At 31.9% G+C, this 23,381-nt stretch overlaps 1 protein-coding gene across 1 annotated transcript in view; it reads right to left on the bottom strand.

The window, feature by feature from the left end:
• AP3B1 (adaptor related protein complex 3 subunit beta 1) overlaps positions 1-23,381 on the bottom strand; it is a 254,416-nt gene that overhangs the window by 179,713 nt on the left and 51,322 nt on the right. Inside the window, exons 4-7 of the mRNA XM_054578514.1 lie at positions 23,083-23,178; positions 22,310-22,470; positions 20,176-20,242; positions 10,581-10,763 (exon numbers count right to left, since the gene is read on the bottom strand). Coding sequence (XP_054434489.1) covers positions 10,581-10,763; positions 20,176-20,242; positions 22,310-22,470; positions 23,083-23,178 — 507 coding nt within the window. The remainder of the gene's footprint in view (positions 1-10,580; positions 10,764-20,175; positions 20,243-22,309; positions 22,471-23,082; positions 23,179-23,381) is intronic.

Here is a 23,381-nt window from a genome sequence, read left to right on the forward strand (position 1 = left end):
AATTCACAGCATTCAAGTGTCCACAACACTTCTTTTCATTTCTTATGACTCTATGTTCAGCTCCACAATATAAGAAACAAGTTTTCTGAATGCAGGAGTTTCCAAACTTTTGTTACTGAGAAATCTGCAGAATCTACATAAGGCATTTTTCCTATAGAATATATTCCATAAGAATATATTCTTATATAACTCTATTGAAGACTTGCAATTTCCATGAGGACTGCAGTGATTTTAATATGTATCAGAGATTTAAGGTCTGTATAGAATTCCTGGCTGAGTAGCTCATTTGGTTAGTGTCCTCCCGATACGCCAAGGTTGCAGACTCAACCCCTAGTCAAAACACACTCAAGTATCAACAAATGAATGCATAAATATGTGGAAAAAAAAATGTTTCTCTGTGCATCTCTCTCTCTCTAAAAAAATCAACCAACTTTTAAAGTCTGTATAGATACAGCTAAATAGATAACATTATAGGATGGGACAAAATGAAGAGGCATTTAGGGAAATGCAGGGCAACCTGAAATGTAATAATATCCGTATAATAGGGATACCAGAAGGAGAAGAGGATGAGGAAGGGATAGAGAAACTGTTTGAAAAAGTAATGATGGAAAACTTCCTTAATTTGAGGAAAGAAAGTCACCCATGTCCAGGAAGCACAGAGGGTCCCATTCAAGAAGAACCCAATGAGGCCCACTCCAAGACACATCATCATTAAAATGGCAAATATCAAACACAGAGAATCCTAAAGGCAGCAAGGAAGAAAGAGGTAGTAACACATAAGGGAGCCCCGAAACAGCTAGCAGCTGACTTCTCAACAGAAATACTTCAAGTCAGAAGGGAATGGCAAGAAATATTCCAAGTAATGAAAAGCAAAGGCCTGCAACCAAGACTGTTCTACCTAGCAAGGCTCTCAATTAAAATGGAAGGTGAAATAAATAGCTTCCCAGACAAAAGAAGGTTAAAAAAATACGCCTCTACCAAACCAGCATTGCAAGATATGCTACAGGGACTTCTTTAAGAAGATGAAGAAAAAGAGTCTATGAATATCCAGTTCCTTTCACAGTCACCAATACTTGATATTACCAATATTTTAATAATTATTAATCTGATTGTGACAATGATCTGTTGTTCTGTTACTTTATTATTCTTGAAACTAAATGTGTTTTTGTATATATCTTGCCTATTTATATTATTTTTAAAAAGCTTTAAATGACATGTTGCAAATACTTTCCTATTCTATTACTTGTCCTTTAACTTTTTTTATATGTATATTATGTACAGTCTTAAATGTTTAATACAGTCACATTGTCAATATTTTACTTCATAGCTTCTGGGTTTGAATATTTTACTTCAGGGTAAGAAAAATACTATTTTGTATTTTCTAAAACTCTTTAGGTTTTTCATATTGTTTTTTTAACTCACCTGGATATTGTTGTATAATATGTGAAATAGGTCTCTATATTTGTTTTATTTCAAGTAATAGTGGTCCATGCACCTTATTTGTTGAATAAGCCTTTTTACCCATTTATTTTAAATATAAATTTAATCATATTACATTGTTAGACAGGTATATGCATTTGTTTCTAGAATGCTCATTTTATCTCATTGATCTACTTGTTTATTTCTGCGCTGGTGTCATGTTTTAATTGCTAAGACTTTACAATGGATTTCAATTTTTTAATATTTTATCATGGATTTTCCCATTTAAAAAATAAATAAAATCAATTTGCATTTTTAAAAAAAAAGAAAGAAGGAACTCCTACCTTTTGTGATAACATGGATGGAACTGGAGAATATTATGCTAAGTGAAATAAGCCAGTCGGTGAAAGACAAATACAATATGATCTCACTTATAAGTGGAATATATTCAACAAAATAAACTAATGAACAAAATAAATCACAAGCATGGAAACATGGAGCAGACTGAAAGTGACCAGAGGGGATGGGGAAGTAGGACAATGGTAGAAAGAAGGGGAAGGGAACAGAGAAAGAACACGTATGAATGACCCATGGACATGGACAACAGAGTGGGCAATGACTGTGGGAGCCTGGGAAGGGGGGAAAGGGTGGAGGAGGGCAAAGGGGGAAAATTTGAAACAACTGTAATAGAATAAACATGGTTTTCTAAATATGGTAATAGAATAAAAATAGTTCATTGACTAAAAAATATCTTTTAGACCTATAGAAAACAAAAAAATTAAAAAAGTAAAAGAAAATTCCAGCCCTGGCAAGGTGGCTCAGTTGGTTAGAGTGCTGTTTCCAGTCAGGGCACATACCTGGATTGCAGTTCAGTCCCTAGTTGGGGCATATACAGAAGGCAACCGATCAATGTGTGTGTACACACACAGACACACACACACGCACACACCCCCCCCCCCCGCCCCTGTCCCTTCTTCTCTCTCTAAAAATCAATGAACATATCCTTGGATAAGGACTGAAAAAGAAAAAAAAATTCCAGAAAAAATCCTCAGGTTTTCTAAACAAAGACTTCAGTCTCTGCTGAGACTGAATTTACTATCCCACAAATTAATCCTTTCTCCAAATGTCCTAAGGCTACTGAAACAAAAAGAATAAGGCATAAAATACCCACATCACAAATTGAAACTGAGAGAAGGAAACAAACTGTCTTTAGTTGTGGTGGGATGAAATTAAGAAGCCATGCTATATCAGAACAAAGAAAATGTATGTATCAGAGCATCCCAAGTCTTTGCAATATGAAAAGGGTATAATAACTATGCAAAATATTCACAGCACAAAAGGGAAAAAAGACAGGTAAAAAACAGAAGTCATTCTGGAAAAAATAAATCCCATATGTTCAAAAGTAAGTTCTCTGGTAAGTTAACTAAGAAAATAGAGTCAAAAAACATAAGTTCAAAGATGAGATGAAAAAACTACAGATTGAGATGAAAAAACTGTAAATTAAAGGAAATATAAGATTGAAACTAAACAAATAAATACCAAAGCACTATCACTACCAAACTAAGTAAAAATTAGATCATTTAAAATCAAATTACTGACAAAGGCTTGAGATAATATAAATGCAAATAGAAAGGCAAATATTAAAGCAATTTTTTAAAAAAAGGTGACAGAGAGTAGACAAAGATCATAAAATAGAATAGCTACTATTCCTGGAGGGCAAAGAAAAAGAAAAATTTTAATTCCCTAAAATACAAAAGAAGTGAATATGCAGAGTGTATAGAATGACCCACACTGAGATGCAACCTCACTAATTTTCAAAGATTAAAAAGTAACAAAACAGCCCTGCCTGCTTGTGGCTCAGTGGGTTGAGCACTGGCTTGCAAACTGAAGGGTCACTGGTTCCATTCCTGGCCTGTATTTTGGGCCAGGTCCCAGGTTGGGGGAGTGCAAGAGGTATCCGATGAATGTTTCTCTCCCCCTTTCTCCCTCCCTTCCTTGTTCTCTAAAAACATAAATAAATAAAATCTTAAAAAAAAAAAAAAAAAAACAGATCTGAAGATACAAATAAAATCAAGTTACCTGCAAAAGAGATGTCTACAAAGCTCCCAGAGGAAGGGAAAAAAAGGTTAGATCCAAGAGATATATATCCAGCCAAGATGTCAAGTACAAAAGTAACAAACATTTAAAACACATAACATCTAAGAGAATCACGATCAAAGAGCCCAGGCAAAATATCAATCAATATGAAAGTGACACTGAAAGTCTCTCTAATCCACATATCCTTAGCAAGACACTGGAGGATGTCCTCTATCAAAACCAGGAAGACCAGAAAAGATGAAGACAGTATGTAAAGGAAGCTGTAAGATGTAGAGAATTTTACACAGGAAAGAGAGGAAATTAAATTCCAGAAAAACAACCCTAGCAAGCAACCAGAATAGAACAGGAGAGTATAGCCTCTAAGAGTGTGTCTCCTGGAAGAATATGAAGCTGTTGGAATACTTGATATATTTGACAACTATACTAGTTAGAACTATATTCAGGTATATACCAAGAAAGGTAGCCCCATTAGGAAAACACTTGTTCTTTTTCGGTTCCATCCATTTCCAGAGTATGGCTTTATCCTCATGCTTGCAAATATTGGCTGCTGGACCGCTAATAATCACATATAAATTCCAGAAAGAAATAATAAAAAGAGAGAAAGTAATGTATGTGAAATAAGCCTGTCAGAAAAATTGTTTTCCCGGAATCACGAACAGAATATTTCCACAAATATCTCAATTTCCACATTGGGTCATTTGGCCATTTCTGACTCCAAGGCAGTGTGAAGAAGTTGGAAAGCTGATTATGTTTAACTGGATATATCACTACCCTAAACAAAATGGATTCTGTTATTTTAAAAGCTGAGGGGAGTAAAGAATTGATATTAGGTAGGCAATTAGGAGTATCTCAATAAGTTTATCTAAAATAACATTTAAAGAATTTAATATCACAATAGAGAATTCGGAATGCTTATTGCAATGGTGGCATGATAAATAAACTAAGCAAATTAAAAGTGACATAATTTTTCATTCCAGGAAGAACTAAAAGTTCCGCAAGAAAAAAGGTAAAAATGTTACTATACAGCATAAATAATATTCATAAAGTAAGAATTAAGTGAACATCACACAATGGTTGAAAATTGTCATAAAATTATATTGCAAAGAAGGATCAGGGAAAGTGGAAGCACGAGGTAATATATGACAAGAATGCTAAATTCCCCATTTCCATAATAGAAAGTCAAAATATGTCTAAAATCAATAAATGAAGCAACAGCAACACTATGTGTATTACTTAGAAATGGAAAAGGTTAAATACACACAAAAGCCATAAAGATACGGAGGTAGCTACTTCACATATGGGTTAGTGTGGGACAAAGAAATGTTTCCTACAAGCCTTGCAGTTATCATTTAACTTTTTTAAGCCATGTACATGTTACTTGGATAAACTGTAAAATATTTTTTAAAAGGAACTTCATAAGTTAAAAACTCCCAATCGAAAATGAATTATGAAGAACAAAAGAACAAGGAATCTTTAAGATTAATGCTTCATAATTTATGAATGGAAGGGAGACTTCATTTCATTATCTGCACATGGTCCATTGTTACCCATTAAACTGCACACTGAACCCTCCATCAATAGTTGCCTGAAAAAGCACACAAAAACTTTTTTGTTCACATTGTAAAGCATGGATTCTACCACAACTCATGATTTTGTTTTTAAAAAGTTCCACAGAATAGTAAGATTAAAAAACAGTCTGTTAATAAGAAACAATACAAAATTTACAAAGAAAACTAACCCATAAGAAAACTAAAATTTAATAAAAAATAATCTCTACAATTTAGGTCTTCTAAGACCAGACCTAACAGTGAAATCTTGAACCTTTTCACAAAGTGTCATTATATTTTCAAAAAATTGCTAATCAAGAACTATGTATAGTATATGAATTTGTGTTCTGATAAGTTCATATTTTATAGCCATCCCTAAAAAGTTTAAGAAACATTATCTGAAAAATTATTTTTAAAAAATTCTAAAGTTGGAACTTTCTTATGCCTATATAGGGTTTTAAAATTGAAGTACTGATATATTGAGAGAAATAAAAGTAGATTAATCATCCAAATTTCAAAAGGCATACATACTGCCACCAGAATTATATTACCTGGGTTCATATGCAAAAAGAACTGTGAATATATAGAGTTTTAAGTTCCAAATTACTAAAATATTTTGATATATCTCACAAAACTTATCTCCTTGAAAAAGTTTGACTTTAAAATGCTAAATTCATAAAATTAGAAACATTCCCGTGAGTCCCCAGCACCAGAGTTTTATTTCAGTTGATAATTATTGCCACTGAAGTTTTTTTAAAATCAGTCTTAAAATTTATTTGGTGTTTTATAACACTTCTTAAAATCCATTACTTCTATAAAAGCAACTTTAGTCTTATAGATTTACATTTATGTTTCAAGTATGCTACCCTAATAGGTTTGAATAACACAAAGAAAATATTTAAGTAATTTTATATCCTTGAAAATTATACAAACTTGACCTAGAATGAAAAAACAACCCACATGGAATGCAAAGAGTAAGGTAAACTTAAGAAAATAAAAATGCAAACATGCATTTTAGCAGTCTCTTGAATTTATTAACCTAAAAGGTTTAATTTCCATTTTCCTGCATCAGCTTTATTTATAAAATGTCGTGCCCTATAAATACGCTGTTATTTTCTATAGTCAAGCACCCTCTTAACAAATCTTCTCATTAATATGTAAATTTAAAGTCAATCGGTCTTCTCCCTGACAGCCCCATGAATTCCTAGTGCACTGTATAATCGGCTTTGACTTGGCATCCACTATTTATCATCAAAGATGTCAGTTAGAAAAATTATAGAAAATGCACTGCAATTGATATGACTGCAATCTACTTTGTCAAAACTTAATTGTTCCTCAAATCATACATTTACATATAAACAGCCTAAATACTGATCTATAATGATGCAAATAAACTAAATTAAAAATCTCTTCTGCCCCTGAAGAAACCTGTTTGTATATGATGTGTTCATTTGAGAACTTAATGACAAATGCATGTACATCAATCAGCTCATCTCAAAAGTATTTCCCCTAATTTTTAATTCCTCAAAAACAATTTTGTTACATTTCAAGCCCATAAACATAAACAAATATTTGAAATAATTCAACAACAAACATCTTTTTCTTTTTTGTGTGAAAAGTAAATTTAATTATGGTTGTTAGCTAATGGCAATGTCTGAATACTATGGATTGGGGAGCTTCAAAACTAGCTTTGACTGGAACAGAATAAGCAAACGCACAGAAACATTAAAGTAAGCAAAAAGACACTTTAATAGTTATAGGGTAATAGAACATAAAGGGGAAAATGTTGATATAAGCATTGGATTAGTTACTCTTGTTCATATATCTGGCTCCACCTTTTAAAAGCAGTATTATCTTAGGTGACTCATCTATAAAATGAGTGTAATAATTCCCACTGCCCTATCTCAAATAAAATACTACAGATGTAAAGCAAACTATTAAATTGCTAAATACAAAGTATCAACAAAATGATTTTTCACAATTTCTCTTAGTATTGACAGGAAAACCTCTTAATTTTAATGAATTTTGTATTTTATGCAGTTTCTTATTTTATATAACAAATCAATATATTATTTTAGTGACACTTTTCTCACTTGCAAAGTATTTTGCTTCAAGATAAATGGCCCTTGATATATCATAAAGAGTTCATATAACATTTTATGCAAGTGTCTGTTAGGTAAAATGGGATGGGGGTACTAAAATGAACGCCTACCTACTCTGCTGATTTCATTTAAAAAAAAAAAGTATTCGAGTATTGATTGCCATGGCTCAGCTGGTTGGGCATTGGCCCACAAAGTGAAAGGTCACGAGTTTGATCTGGGTCAGAACACATGCCTGGGCTGTAGGTTTGGTCCCAAGTCAGGGTGATATTTCTCTCCCTCTCTTCCTCCCTTCTCCTATCTCTAAAAATAAATAATAATTTTTTTTAAAGTATTCAAGTATTGATGATAACATGATACAAAAGAATGGTAATGCCCTGGCCAGGTGGCTCAGCTGCTGGAGCACTGTCCCATCCCATACACCAAAAGGCTGCAGGTTCAATTCCCAGTCAGGGCACATACCTAGGTGGTGGGTTTGACCTCCAGTCGGGGTACATATGGAAGGCAACTGACTGATGTTTCTCTCTTTGTCTCTCTCTCCCGCTTCCTCACTCTTCTAAAATCAATAAACATATCCTTAGGTGAGGATTTTCTTTTAAGTTTTATTTATTTTTTAAAAGATTTTATTTATTTACAAAGAGAGGGGAAACGAAGGAGAAAGAGAGGGAGAGAAACATCAATGTGTGGTTGCCTGTTGTGTGCCCCCTACTGGGGACCTGGCCCGCAACCCAGGCATGTGATCTGACTGGGAATTGAACCTGCAACCCTTTGGTTTGCAGGCTGGCACTCAATCCACAGAGCCACACCAACCAGGGCAAAAAAAGTTTCTTTGGATGGTAACACCTCAGCACTTACTCTGCTAGAGTACTGCTCCACTTTATCTTTCTATTCTATAATACCCTTAAATAGTGTTTTAATTCATGGTATGCTTTTTATAACATAAGTGAAAAATGAAAACAGATATAAATGCTAAATACTTCTCAATTTCTTCCAGGTATGGTCAAATGTTTCTTTATAATTCAGTCTGCCAACTTTCAAAGTTAAAATTACCACACATATGCCTAAAAAGTTGGATCCAATTTAAAGTTTAAGCCAAAAGGTGAGTGGACTGCTCACTCAAAAGTTTCTCTATAAAACAGAATCATAGCTAGCCACAGAGAAGTCTGAGGTATGTTAAGTGAAAGTGAGCATGTATGTGATCTAAATGACGATAATCCATTTGAACCTTATTTTTGTAAAATGTATTTGTACAACTAGTCTAACATTTTTGACAATCTCTTACTTTTAATACCACTAAAAAGGATGACCGTTCCAAATCATTTCCATTGCTAATAAACAGAACATGTATGTATCCAAAGAGACACAAGCCTGTTATCTTATTTTGGTGTCAATTGATATTATTTTAAATTATGTGTTATCCAAAGTAAAATTTAAACCCACTAGGATAACTGAAATTAAGTGGTTGCCAGAAAATGCCTCTAAAGAGTCTATCAAGAAGTTATGAAAGGGAAGACATTTCACCATGTGCTTAAATTGTCTCTATAATGCTTTAGTAATACATATAAAATTACCTTGGCTGGTGTGGCTCAGAGGACTGAGGGCCAGCCTGAGAACAGAAAGGATGCCAATTCAATTCCCAGTCAGGGTACATGCCCAGGTTGCAGGCCAGGTCCCCAGTTGGGGGCATGCGAAAGGCAACCAATAGATGTTATCTCTGGCACATTGCTGTTTCTCCCCCTCTGTTTCTCCCTCTCTTCCCCTCTCTCTAAAAATAAATAAAAATCTTTTTTTAAAAAAGATTTTAAAAAGGAGAATATATATAATTATAGTTAGTGAAATCTTTACAAATCTTCTATTTTAGTTGGGGTATTTTTTTCCCCTTTTCTTTTAGCCAAGGAAACTTTCTGAAAAGAAATCATATGCAAAGCTGCATATGAAAGGCAGGCAAACTGAAGCCTACTTGGGAAGAGCAGGAGGAGCCTTGCAAACTACACAGTCTAGAGCCCCACCCCCTTGGTTGTGCCGCAGCAGTACTACAGCATCCTGAGGGCAGAGGTGCACACTTGAAAACTGATGAATCCATCTATTAACCACATAATTTAAAATAAAGCCTAGGTCAGACTACAAATAAGTGGTAAAGATAAAGAAATTTAGCCCAATTCCAGTGTAACAGGACAATGACCTTATCTCATGTTTGTAATAATTAAGGTTCATACAGTTAACATGTAAAAATAAAGTATGCATATAGTCATACTTTTTCAAATTGTCTATCAAAAGTATAAATATATATGGCAGTGTAGAACTTAATTTCTTTGTTGTTCAAATAGCTTTAAATATGAATTTTTTTCTAAAATTAGATAAAATTCAAGGAACAGAAACACAAATAGACAAACTACAAAGACAGTTTAAAAATTCATTACATATTTTTAGAAGACATAGTAAATAATGTGTATTTTTTAACTCCAATTTCTACATAAGGACAAAGCAAAGGATCATTTGCATACAGCTACTAAAATACTTTGATAGTGACAGAAGAGTACAATAAAAAATTTTATTAAAGCTCTAGCTGGGTGGCTTAGCTGGTTGGAGCATCGTCCCATACACCAAAAGGTTGTGAGTCTGATTCCCAGTCAGGGCACATAGCTAGGTTGCGGGTTCAATCCCCAGTCAGGACACATTTGGGAAGCAATCAATCAATGTTTTTCCCTTACACAGATGTTTCTCTCTTTCCTTCTCTCTTTCTCTCTCTCCCCCCCGCCCCCGGGTCCCACTTCCTCTCTCTCTAAAAATCAATAAATATATCTTCAGATGAGAGTTTTAAAAAATTAGAAAAATAAAAAATAAAAAGCTTTTATTAGGTAGTGACAATGGCTAGGTAAGACAGAATTACCTACAACCTACACAACAGAAAAAGCATATCTGAATAGAATTCTGGAAAGGAAGTGAAATCAAACAACTAACTATAAGCAACAAAAATATCTAGTCAAAGTTACCATTTACATGAAAGGGCCGAGACATGTGCAGCATGGACATGTGGCTTAAGCCAGCATAAATGCCATCTAAAGTTTTCTTTGCTCAATGATAAATAAAATTAACTTTATAAAATAAAAGCACAGGTGATTAGTAAAACTGAATCAATTTAAGAGCCTATGTGACATAAGACTTTTAATATATGGATAATTAAAATATACTTAGATTTTTAAGTAGAATAACCTAAAATTTTACACACTATGCCATTGTATATGCCAAAATAATGACCAATTATCCTTGCATTTATATCATTTCCTGCTTTCCAAAAGAACATGACAAAATGAGATTTCTTTAAAGACAGATTTTTTATATTTTGCTACTCTTAATTTTGTAAAGTTCATCCATTTTGTTAGTATCTTTTATAAGCGGAAGATTATTCAACACTTACCTCTTTCCAAGGACTGACAAACTGCGTACGAGCATATCGGGTCAACATGTGGATTATGACAACCTGTCCCCATTCTTCAACATCAACTAGTAAATTACATAGCTTGCGGTAATTCTTGTGAATCAGATCTATTCTATCCGGGCATACTTCCTCAAAAGCCATCACAACACTGCCAGCTACCAGCTAAAAAGAAAAGAAAGGGTAACATTAAAAAAAAGTTTTACTGCCATCAAAGATTCTATGCTGGCGTTACAGAGGTACAATCAGTGTTATGGCAATCAATATTTAAAGTATTTAGTCATTTAATTAATAAAGGATAACATTTAAGTAACAAATTTTAAAGTGTCACTCCCTCGAAGAATAATTTTAAGAGCTGCCTAGAGAGCTAATGTTTTTCTGAAATATTAGTAGAAATTCTGATAATTTTTTATTTCATCAGGTTAAATTATTCATATGTGGATTAAATACATTCATCATGCACTTTTCATTTTTAAAGCAAACCTAAATTCTAATCTAAAGATTCATTATTCAGTACATTACAATATTCAGAAAAAGAAGACAATAACAAGGACCATGTCATGTCCGTTTACAATGAGAATGTCAATAATTTCACAATAAATTTATCTTAAAATGTGTGTGAAGACTTCATAAATGTTTTTTTAAACAAAAATACTTTCATATCTTACACCTTTTAATCCACCTGTTTTTAGCAATATAATTTATTTACAAAGAAAACGCAGGCTAAAATTTTAGTACATTTTACCACTTTTGTAAACAATGTGCATAAGTTCAAATAATAGATTACCAACAAAACGTAGCTTTCTCTAAGACCAATTAATGAACCATATATGCTGCTTTTGGAATTCTCATGCTTTTGCAAAGTGGTGAAAACAAGATGTCTTTAGTATAAAGACACAAATTAAGCAAAATAAATAATATACAAATACTTCTATATACATACCACTGATATGTGTGCAGTTAGCCAACGATATAAAATGGTTTTGAAAAAATAAATTAATATCATATTCTTTCTGAACACTAGGGATCTTCAGTTTAGCATCTAAAATTTCCCCAATGACTTAAAATAAGCAATTAAATAGAAATATAACTTACTGAAATGGTACTTTTTGAAAAATATTAGATACAATGATATTCATATTTTTAATGTTTGTCCCTTTACTTGGCTGACATTTAGTTTATTAATATGCAACCAACAATACAATTGAAAGAAAACAGCTCAGAATATAGACTTGCTATTATGCTAAACAAGTTTCCAGTCCTGTGGGGATTTTATGAATTACCAATCAGTCTAAACGTGAAGCTGCATTTATTGACTCCAGCCCGGCCCATGTACTGGTGCCTGCTGGTCTCAGCATGTATGCACCTCAATTGGAAAAGCAAAGAAGTGATTATTTGGGTGAACTAAATAAAAATGTATTATACATATCATTTCCTATTTGTTATTGATATGGAAAGAAAGTTAAGTTCATGTTTTTTAACTTTACATTTTGAGGTCTTCTGCATAAATCACTCTTTAAAAATTATATTCTGTGATAATTATATTTCAAAAGTATAGAATAAGTATCATTTAAAAATATCTAAAAACAACTAAGTTTATGGTATCAAACTATAGAATAACATAGCAATTGTTAAATATATATATCTATCCTTACATATTTTATATATATGACAATCTTGTTAATAATATAAAATAAACAAACAAATATAAATATATATATACGCGCCAATTGGTAAAATGTGTTCAAGTACAAAAATAAATAATACCACTTACAACAAAATAATTCATGGAAATGAAATAGTAATTCAACAAAGTTTAGATTCCAGAAATATTATGTAAAATCAAGTTATTTTGCTTAAGCCTAAACGTTCACATTTTCAAAGTGCTTAGTAGATACCAGTTAAACATTAGCTACCACATGGTATTTATTAAACTAAGAGCTACAGATACAAAATAATTCCTTAGTACTAACAAAAAACACAGAAAAGAAAGAAAAGAACTAGTTAAGTAAAAGTGAAGTTTAAGGAAACAGATAATTAGTAAGGATTGTAAAAAAACTACTTTCACAAAATAAAACTGGCTGTTTTCAGTACCTTGTATGGTTTTAACAAACTTACCCTAGGCTAAAACACTACAAGAAGAATTGATAATTTTGGTCTGTTAAATGTTTAATATGCTATAAAACTCTCAAAATTAAAATAAAATGATCTACTCAGATTTTAAAAGCAAAAATACTAGTTTCCAAAAAAAAAAAAAAAAAAAAGACAGTTAATTTCCATCTTACTGTGTCAATAGTAGCTTTTTATATAAGGAGAAGAATAAATCACTCCAACAAAACTAGCAATGAGCTCATCAAATTCAAATGCAGTTTTCCATTTATGTATTTTTTATATTAAAGCAATAAACATGGTTCATTTATCTTCCCCTGGTTGCAATGTTTTTCTGTGCTGTTGCTATGAACTTCAGCCATTAGCTGTGCTCCAAGGTAAACTACATGAGCCATCAACAAAAGTGACACCCCATCTATGGAGTTCATATTTTCTCCAGATTATCTATGCTAGTTGACAAGCTGGTAATGAAAAAAATCACACTAAGCAAATGGTTCCACTAATAACAATAAATTTTCTATAAAATTATGAAGGGTACAAAACGTTTCCTTGCATCTATTTTGTCATGAATTCTAATTAACGTTGCAAAAACCTGAGAGTGCTGGGTCATCACAAGAAGTGCATCAGGTTTGATTGATAATACAGTGTAAGTTGGCCAATGCTGCCAAGATTTTCTTCTCTTAAATTAATGGCCATCCAACCTGCCCTAATCATACAGCTCAAATGATATTCCCCTTCTTATTTCAATTTTCTGGAGGCATGGAAAACGGGAAAGATCAGTCATTTATCTTCTAATAGCTGGATAATAGATCTATCACAACAAAACATCTGCACAAACTCAGAGGTGTGGTTTTTTTTTTTTTGCCCACAACAGTGAGGCTTTTACTGACATTAAATCAATAATTTATAAAATGGTGTCATCTCCACAGCTTAGTTATGAACCACCAATATATTCATTAAACATCATTTTTAGCTAAATTAAGGAGAGAAACTTTCACATCAAAAAACATATGCAACTCAGTTTTTCAGTGGTCACAGACCAAATCTGTCTTGTTAAGAGACTGAGTTTTCTATTAGAGTGTTAAACGCCAACAAAAGAATTTCTTTAAAATTAACCTAACAAGGAAAAATAACTAAACACCAGCCTGCTTTTGAAGTGCTCTAAATAAAAGAGACACTGTCCACTGCTATGCTTAAATTGCTCAACAAATATGGATATTTTGCATTAAAAAAAGTATAAGAAATTTAAAAAATAAATTTATAACTGAACATTAGGAGAGTTCTGTAGTAAAAACAAATTTCAGTATATGTTAAATGGAGAAAACAGGATGAAAATGGTACATCTAAGAATATAAAATGAAAAAATTATATAAAGAAAACTTGTAACAATTGATTGGGGATGGTAAAATATAAGATAAAATGTCCCCTTTTAATTTCATTGACTATAGTTATGAGGTTCCTAGTATAGCTTTTAAAATTTAGATATATTCAGATAATAGCTACCCTAAGTGACATTAAAATGTTCTTCTAGTTATATTAACATAACTATATTCCTAAACCCAAAATGATTCATTTTTAGAAAAGAACTAGTCATATAACAAATATTGGTCTTTCTCTAGTAAAAGAGAAAAGGCATTCTATTATATTTTAATATGTTTATATTCTACCTTTCCTTAACATGAGAATTACAGAACTAATTTTTTTTTTGAGATCTCAATTGTAAAAAAATTTTCCTTTAGGCTAAAATAAGTAACAAAAGGTAGTCTATATCAAAATCAACAGAGGTTAAATTATAAAAAAAGTTTTAAATAGATTAACACTTTTCAAACTTATATTCATCAGCAGCAAGAGCAATGTCATCATGATTATGATCCCAAGAAGCTCCTGCTGATGGCAAATTCATTCCTTTTCAAAATGTGGAGGTAAATTAGACCAGGTTCATTTACTTGGGAAATTTTTAAATAAAAATAATTTGGAATTCTTGTTGATTTTACATGTCAATGCTGACATTATTAATTTGTGGGAAAGAAGAAATATAGCTGTTTTCCTTCAATGAAGTATTATATTCAACAAGCAAAAATAATAACAAAGATCCATAAGTATCTGTATAGATGCCAGAATATTTTTAATCTTTCTATAGTAGACTATATTCATACAAAAGGAAAAATATCAGAAAAGATTATCAAAACTCTAATTTAAATACTACTGGTACCTGAGTAAATCTGAATCTTCCAACTCAAACCCAGAAAAACTAAAGATGTAAACTTATGTCCTAGGCATAACTAAAACACAGAGAATCTCCAAACTTCAAATTACATGTATGTAGAAAAGTCAGTCCTCAATCCAACAGAGTTATTTTTCATGCTTATATCACAAAACTTCACAGGAACCTATGATAGTCTGATAAAACTGCCAAGAACAAGGCAGACCAGAATTGGTGGTAGGCACAAGAGGTAATTAAAATCAACAGCAGAAAAAGAAAGAGAACTCTAAGTGTGAAAACACTGCAAAAGATTACTAGTAGATTAGAGCAGATTACCAGCTAGGAAGGGACTTCACTGGGGAGGGGGGTATGGATTTCAATGAGGCTATCTTGGAAAGGGAAAGTTTCAAGAGAAAATGGTTTAAAAAAAGGTGGCAGAAGAAGAGCACCATAGAAACTATAAGGTGACAGAAAAATATAAAAGGAAAAATTTATGATCCTACAAGTAAAAATATTAATAATCAAAATAATCTTATGGCATACATCTCTTCATATGGATGCCCTCCCAGCAAAGCAAAGCAAAGCAAAGCAAACAAACAAGCCACTACTTCTGCTATTCTGACAGAGAGGGCCTCTTGTACTATGAATCTTGCAGAGTACCTCAAAATCAAACCAACCCTACCAAAAAAAAAAAAAAAAAAAAAAAGTAGAGATTCAATCTGTAAGTACTGAAAACAGAAAATAAAAATCAAAACAATTAAACATACGAAAATTACCCACAAAATAATCAATGATGAAGCAAAAGAAAAATGTAACACAATATTCCAAAATGAATTAAGCACCATCAGAGAAGCACTTAGAGACGGGAAAAATGAACATGAATCATAAATTCAAAAAGAAGAACAGAAATGAACAAAAGCCATAAGGTAGAAATAAAACTGGAGTTAAGTGAAACCAGGTAAGAAACAGAAAAAAGCAGACATGACGATTAAATTGCAAGGTGCTCTGATAAATAGAGTCAAATGAAAATTTAATAAGGATCATTAAAGATGAAAAACAAGAAGAAGAATGGAAATAAGGTAAAGAAAGAAGTAAAATGGTTTAGAGAGACTGGTGGAAATATAAAACAGGCCAAAAAAGACACAGTTTTCATAAAGTTGAATGCCTAAATAAAAAGTAACAAGTAAACAGAATTAATATTTAAAATCATAACATAAACACACCCACTACTTTTCAGAAATAATATAAGTTCTGGCTCACTGGGTAGTAGGAAAAATTTGACCCACTTCAAGTAACCTTGAGACACCATGTAAAACAATTATATTTCAAAGAAAACAGAAGATCCTCAGGATCAGTGTGTTACTTAATGCATACCTATTATAGGCATTTTCTTAGATTGAAATAAGGCAAGGATGCCCACCTTCTCCACTAGGTATATGCCAATATAATTAGACAAAAAATTAGTCATAGAAATTAGAAAAGAGAAAGTACAACAACTTCTATTTGCAGATGATATGATTCATTTTCTAGAATAAACCATGGAGAATGAAGAACAAAACTAAATCAAACAAGAAAAGAATTCAGTAGAGAAGCAGGATATAACATTACCATACAGAAAATCAATAGCTATCTTATACACCAATATAACAAGTTCAATGATATAATGATAAAGCAATTTCAATTTATAATAGCATAAAAGTAGTAAAACCAAGATAAAATGCTACTCTAAACCACTACTTAACCTACTTAGTTGTCTCTCTCTCACTACTCCCTACAGAGGTACATGTTAGCAATTCTGAAACACTTCCCCTGCATTCAGCAATGGAGCTAATAACTAAATATAGTGTGGCAAGTGGAAACCACATTTCTTAATGTTGGAGAAAGAAGTTGAAAAGGTAAAGAAGCTAGAAAGAACTCCATGCTATTACACTGAAATTGGAGGTATCAGTATAAAATACTGCCGTTTAATATAGATTAAAAAAATGTTTTTAATTTTTAAAACATAAATATATATACTATATAACAGTTTAGAAAAAAGAATGCCTCATAAATGATAGATCATCAAGTTGCCAAAAGATCTACTTTTGAACACTGAGCGTTTGTGAAATAAAACATTAAAAATAATACTAAACACCCAATTTCTACCACCAAGAAAAAAACAAATTCTACAATCATTTAACAAATATGAAATACCTACTTTGAACAAGTACTCAACATATCTTCTACTGTATTTTGAAAATAAATGATCAGAAATCAAGAACAGCCATTCCAAATTTACCAAAAAAAAAAAAAAAAATTCTTTGCATTCCTTTTTGAGTATTTATTTGGAATACTCATTAACCCCTTTTATGGTGCCAGACATTGTAATGAGGGTTTTATATACAAAAACTCATTCAACACAAACAAAACCTTTATATACTAGAAATTATAAGCCCTGTAAGTTTGGAAACTGAAACTTATGATGGTTTAATACATGGCTACCAAATGGCAGAAGTTCATAAACAAATCCGACTTCATCTAATTCCAAAGACTGTAGTTTTCAGCCGTAATGTACTTTGTTTGGGAAGATATATGCACATTATATGTGGAGATTTCATTCTTAGGCTACACCATAAATTTCATTTAGTTTATAATATAGCACAGATCATGGTAAATTACATTAAAATATCTTTTTCTTGTAGATCTTACCATATTCTCCATAGTACTTAGCAGTATCCTGCACATGAGAAACTAAATTCTCATGTCAAGTTACTAAAGTAATTAGTAAAAGTGACTTTTAGTAATAAATCAAGTGACTTATTATTACTAAAGTCAAGTTGACCACAATATCAATAATATTGATTGTGTATCTAGGTCCTAGAAACAGGTAAAAGTATAATAAACAGAAGACAAAAGAAAATTAAATTTCTTGTCTCTGTTTTTATTTATTAAGCAAATTTATGTTTGCTTACTCCAATATTATACTAAACATTACAGAAGAAATGCAATGAAGATTTCTGCCACATTACAGATTAAAAGAAATTTGCTAGATGGCCTAGGAATAAAATCTGTAAGTTATGATCTCATGCATAATGTAGTATTTTAAAAAATATATGGTGATAAACTCATTAAAGGAATTAAAATTTTCAACAGAACATATTCACCTAATGTAAAAACAAAGTAGAAAAGGAGGAATGAGGAATCAAAAAGACATGAAACAGAAGAACAAGTAAAATGTCAGCTATAAATTCAACTATATCAATAACAACATCAAATGTGGATGGATTAAATAATCTAATCAAAAGGTGCATATTCCCAAACTGGATTAAAAAAAACAAAATCCAACTATACGCTATCTGCAAGAGATACACATTGATTAAAAAATACCAACATGTTAACAGGAAAAGCAAAGAAAAAGATATCATGTAAATAGCTACCATAAAAATGCTGGAACAACTGTGCTTACAATGGACAAAACAGACTTTAAAACAAAAAGTATTACTAGAGATAAATGGATATTTTATAACAACAAAAAGGAAGATAAAAACAATCACAAACATATATGCACCAAACATCAGAGCTGCTAAATATATGAATACTGGCAGAATTAAAAGGAGCAATAGACAACTCTCCAATAACAGCAGTACACTTCAATACTCCATTTTCAATAATGGATAAAATGGGATGCTTTTACTTCCAATGTGTCCTATTCTTTCTCTCTAACGTTGCTCATATTAAACCCAGATACCAACATCATTAAGAAGGCAAAAGATCCTGTCCTTGTCTTTAAGCCTTATCATTTTAATTATGATGTGTCTCAGTGTAGGCCTCTTTGGATCCAACTTGTTTGGGACTCTGAGCTTCCTGGACTTGTGTGTCTTTTTCCTTCGCCCAACTGGGGAAGTTTTCAGACATTATTTCTTCAAATAGGTTCTTGATCCCTTGGTCGCTCTCTTCTCCTTTTGGTATTCCCATGATGCAGATGTTGCTATGCTTTCATGTTGTCCAAAATGATTCTTAAGTTCTCCTCATTTTTTTAAATTCTTTTTTCTTTTTGCTGCTCAGCTTGGGTGTTTTCTTCTACCTTGACTTCCAAATCATTGATTTGATCCTCTGCTTCAACTACCCTATTGTTTATTCCTATCCTACTGTTTATTATTTATTTCAGATACTGCATACTTTATTTCTGACTGGGGGTGGAGGGATTGAGCAAAAAGGAAAAAGGACTTATGGACACAGACAACAGTATGGGAAGAGAGGGATATAAGGGGACTAAATGGTAATGGAAAAAAATACAATGAAGATTAAAAAATAAAATAAAAGTTAAAAAAGAACAAAGGCAAAAGATCAAACAAAGAAACAGAAGACTTGAACAACACTATAAAACTAATTAGACCTAACAGACATACATAGACACTTCACCGAACAATAGCAGGATACACATTCCTCTCAAGTGCACACTGAATGTTCTCCACAGTAAACCATATGCTGTGTCATTCAACAATAGCTATGGGGCTAGTGGCTACTATATTTGGAGCTACTATATATGGATACATATTCTTCTTGGTGATATCATCCTAAGATGAACTGGCATCCTCTTCCTCAATAGTTGAGCCATATAGGTGGGTATAGAAGCCTATATCAAAGAAACCATTATATCAGCTCCTCCAGACATCTGCTCACAGAACCCATCGGTCATCACTATTCCTAGAGCACAATATCCCTACACACAAAGAATGAAGAGTGGAAAAGGGAGAAGGAGGAGTTATGTGCATTCCTAAAAGATGATTCTTATTGGCCAGTATGATCATTCTTACCACCCCATAAAATTTGTCTTGTACATATAAAAATGTTTAGTATTTTTTCAAAAAATTGTAATACTAAAACATACTCCCTCTACTTTTTCAATATCTCCTTAATACTTTTTAGAATTTAATTTTAAAACAATGATTTGTTCCCAGGGGATTCAGTTTTAAAAAATTCTAATAAATCATTGCTTGAAATAAAAAAATTTGGCACTAAAAACAGCCAACAATTTAGCCACAGATTAAAGAAAGGGTTTTTCCCCAACTTGCTCTTCTTTACACTATGATGAAGAAACATGAACACACTAAAATGCTAAATGCAATCCTTGTTACATTGATATTTTCATTCTTCAAGGATTTTAATGCTCCACTTTTACACCATTTAAAAATCAACAAGAATAATTATGTCAAATATACAATGATAAAATGATACTATGAAATAAAACATACTTGTACTTTGACATAACAATGTGTTACTTACTGTGCTTTTATCCTTCAGAAGTTTTTCAATAACTTCAATTAACATTTCCTTCTGCTCTGGATCAAGGCTAAAACACAAAAAGAACATACACTAATTTTTTTCCTTTAATTCTAACTTTAAGTGAAGCTAACCATTTCAAAAATATTGAGAAATTTTTAAAGAGAGAATGGAAAGTAAGAATTATGTAAGGAGAGAAACAAACAGAAAACAAATGTAATGCAAAATGGGATGCTTTTACTCCCAATGTGTCCTATTCTTTCTCTCTAAAGTTGCTCATATTAAACCCAGATACCAATACTATTAAGAAGGTATTTAAAGAACAAGTTCACTTCTTTAAAAAAAGTTAGAAAACCGTAAGTAAGTAAATAAACCACAAATTCTTTTTTTTTTTTTTTAACTGAGGGGAAAAATAACAAGCTAGCAATCATTTTCTACTATGGATATGTAATGGTCAAAAACAAATATACAGAATTTTCTAATAAGAATTTTGTATCATTCTAATTCGTACTGATGGAACCATACGTTAAAACCTGCCTTCTAAACCAAAAAATATACAAGCAAAGGCTTACACTTGTATAAAATTAAGAAATGCATCTTAATAGCAGCTCTAATCATTGAAATACTGACAGTAATATAATTTTCTCCTAGCATGGAATTCTAATGTTGTTCATTTACTGAGAAGCTAACAAATGGGTATACAGAGATAAAGAAGCAGAAGTTAGTAAAGACAGTCACAAATATAATCACACCATACACCAGAGATATGTATAAGGGATTATGAGGATAAGGAGGAAGCGCACTCATGGAGACAGAAGGGGTTCTTAAAGGAAGTGACAACTCAGAGAAATCTTAAAAACAAATGACTTTACAGCTGAAGAAAGGAGGAAATTTTGTAGGTAGATACTAAAGAAGGAACAAGAGGTGGTAATGAGATAAAAACATTTTATGTAGAGGATTAACAGGCAATATTGAGACTGTACATTCAAAACAAGGAGAGAAAGAGTTAAGGCTGGAGAGATAAAATGGAGCCCAGTGAAGAACTCTTAAACCGCCTTACTGAGCTTCGATCTTATTCTGAAAGTGTTTAACAAAAAAAGATAATGAGTGAGAAGCACAACATAACTTTGACAGTTTACCTCAGAAAATGAGTTTTTATTTTTTTACAGACATTATGTAAGTTGATAGGTAACCATTATAATTATCTGGACATACAAACTTTTTAATTTTTTCAAATTTCAACTCCAGTCTGCATTCTCCAGGAAGTCTTTCCCAACTAATGCCATTTCATTACATCTTTGCATTATGAAACCCCATGAGCCCTATCCTATTAAAGGCACTGTTAGTGTACTTTTATATGCACATATATAGCACACGTTAATATCTTATTGAATTATAGATTGCCTTTAATTATTTGGCATGTTTGGTTTTTCCTCAAATATGTGATAATACATCCTCTACTGTTTTCATACATTTTACACATGTGACACAGCACCAGAAACCAAAATAATCTAGATCAAAGCATGTGGAATTAATGGTAACAGAAAATAATAGCAAATTATTGCAGATATTACTCTTATTTAGGCAATATGTTTACTACAGAGATCAAGAGATATATGGTATTTTAATAAGTAGCATACAAATATGGTATGTATGGTGCTGTATTTAAAAACTAGTATTTAAAAAATTTATTTACTAAAGTAGCTTTCGGAAAAAAATCAGTCAAGGAAGGAAACAGCAGGAGCAAAGAGTGAAGAAGGGAAACAAAGTGAGTTGAGAAGGTAACATGCTCATGACTCTACAATAAACAGAAAAAATATTAATTTTCAAATAATATATGTGTATTTGTATATGAGAGGTAGACCATATAAATGAGAATTCAAATTCTTATTATTTTAAAATTATAAAAAATGTGTAAATTATTACAGGCCATAACAGGCTCACTAGTAAAAACCTGTGTAGGGACTCCATAGCCAAAACAAAGACGTTTAAAGAATATTTGTGAGGGGAAAAACAGTCACTGAGTTTACTTAGTATAAGAACAGACTAGTTACAAGAGCTAATAAAATAAGCTACTATTGTCTATAACATTCCACAGAACATTAGAGATCTTTGATATTATTGACAAAGCACCTACCTGTACAGTTTTTGTATTGCATGGGCTGCATTCTTTCTAACATATGGTGATAAATCAGCAGAAGCTTCCTTAATAGCGAGCATCATAATAGGAACAATAATTGGCACTCTAATACTTGACAGAACTCTCAAAGCACTTGCACGAATTAGTTGATTTGGGTCCTAAAAATTATGCAAAAATAGTCATCAAAATTTCAAGTTTATAGTATTTCAAAGATACCTTTATGGCATAGTTAATAGGAGCATGTAGGTTGCAATGTAACAATACCAGGGGAAAAGCTACTTAATTTAAAATAAATAATGAGTACATGGAAATGGGTAAAAAAAGGATTAATAAATATTTCTCTGACTAATGTTTTAATAAGAAAAGTAATGGTTATAATTCTTGTTCATCATTTACTACTAAACATGCTAGGTTTTTTAAAAATTTCGTAATAATAAAATGGTGCAGGTCATAAATTTTTTTTAAAAAAAGTCACGTCTCCTCTTTGCACATTTTCAACAACTAGTTGGTATAATGAAGAGTTCTTTGATACATGATAATGATCATACTAAACATAAAGAAACATATACAAACTGCAACATACAAGGCAAGGTCCACTTGGTTACTGAAATTATTTTCTAAGACAACGAAACAGGCACTGTGAGAGGCCTTTTAACTCTTTCAAATCACTACTGTGCCATTTAGTGAATTACCACTCCCCTTCTTTAAATGACACACCTTCGGCTGTGCAGAAACCTTATAGTTCTTTGCCTGTTCACTCTATTGCTTACCTTTAGAGCTCGCTGAAAGGTACTTATGGACAAGAGTGCGAGATCCTGCTGTTCTTCAGCATATCGAACCAGGTAAACATATACTAACTTCTTGATCTGTTAAAAAAAAAAAAAAAAATCATTTAATCCTAGCCAGAGTGAAAATTAAAAATCAGTATTTTCTATACCAAAATCCTTTCTTAAGTTTTTTGAAGTAAATAACTAAGCCTGATCATAGCTTAGATTGTAAAATAAAAGACATTACACTGTGGGGCAAAAGTAGGTTTTACAGTTATTCATATAGAAAATAATACAGTAAT

This window comes from Pteronotus mesoamericanus, unplaced genomic scaffold (genome assembly GCF_021234165.1).
Source record: "Pteronotus mesoamericanus isolate MK-2021 breed Mesoamerican mustached bat unplaced genomic scaffold, CSHL_Meso_final contig_50, whole genome shotgun sequence".
Classification (NCBI taxonomy): Eukaryota; Metazoa; Chordata; class Mammalia; order Chiroptera; family Mormoopidae; genus Pteronotus; species Pteronotus mesoamericanus.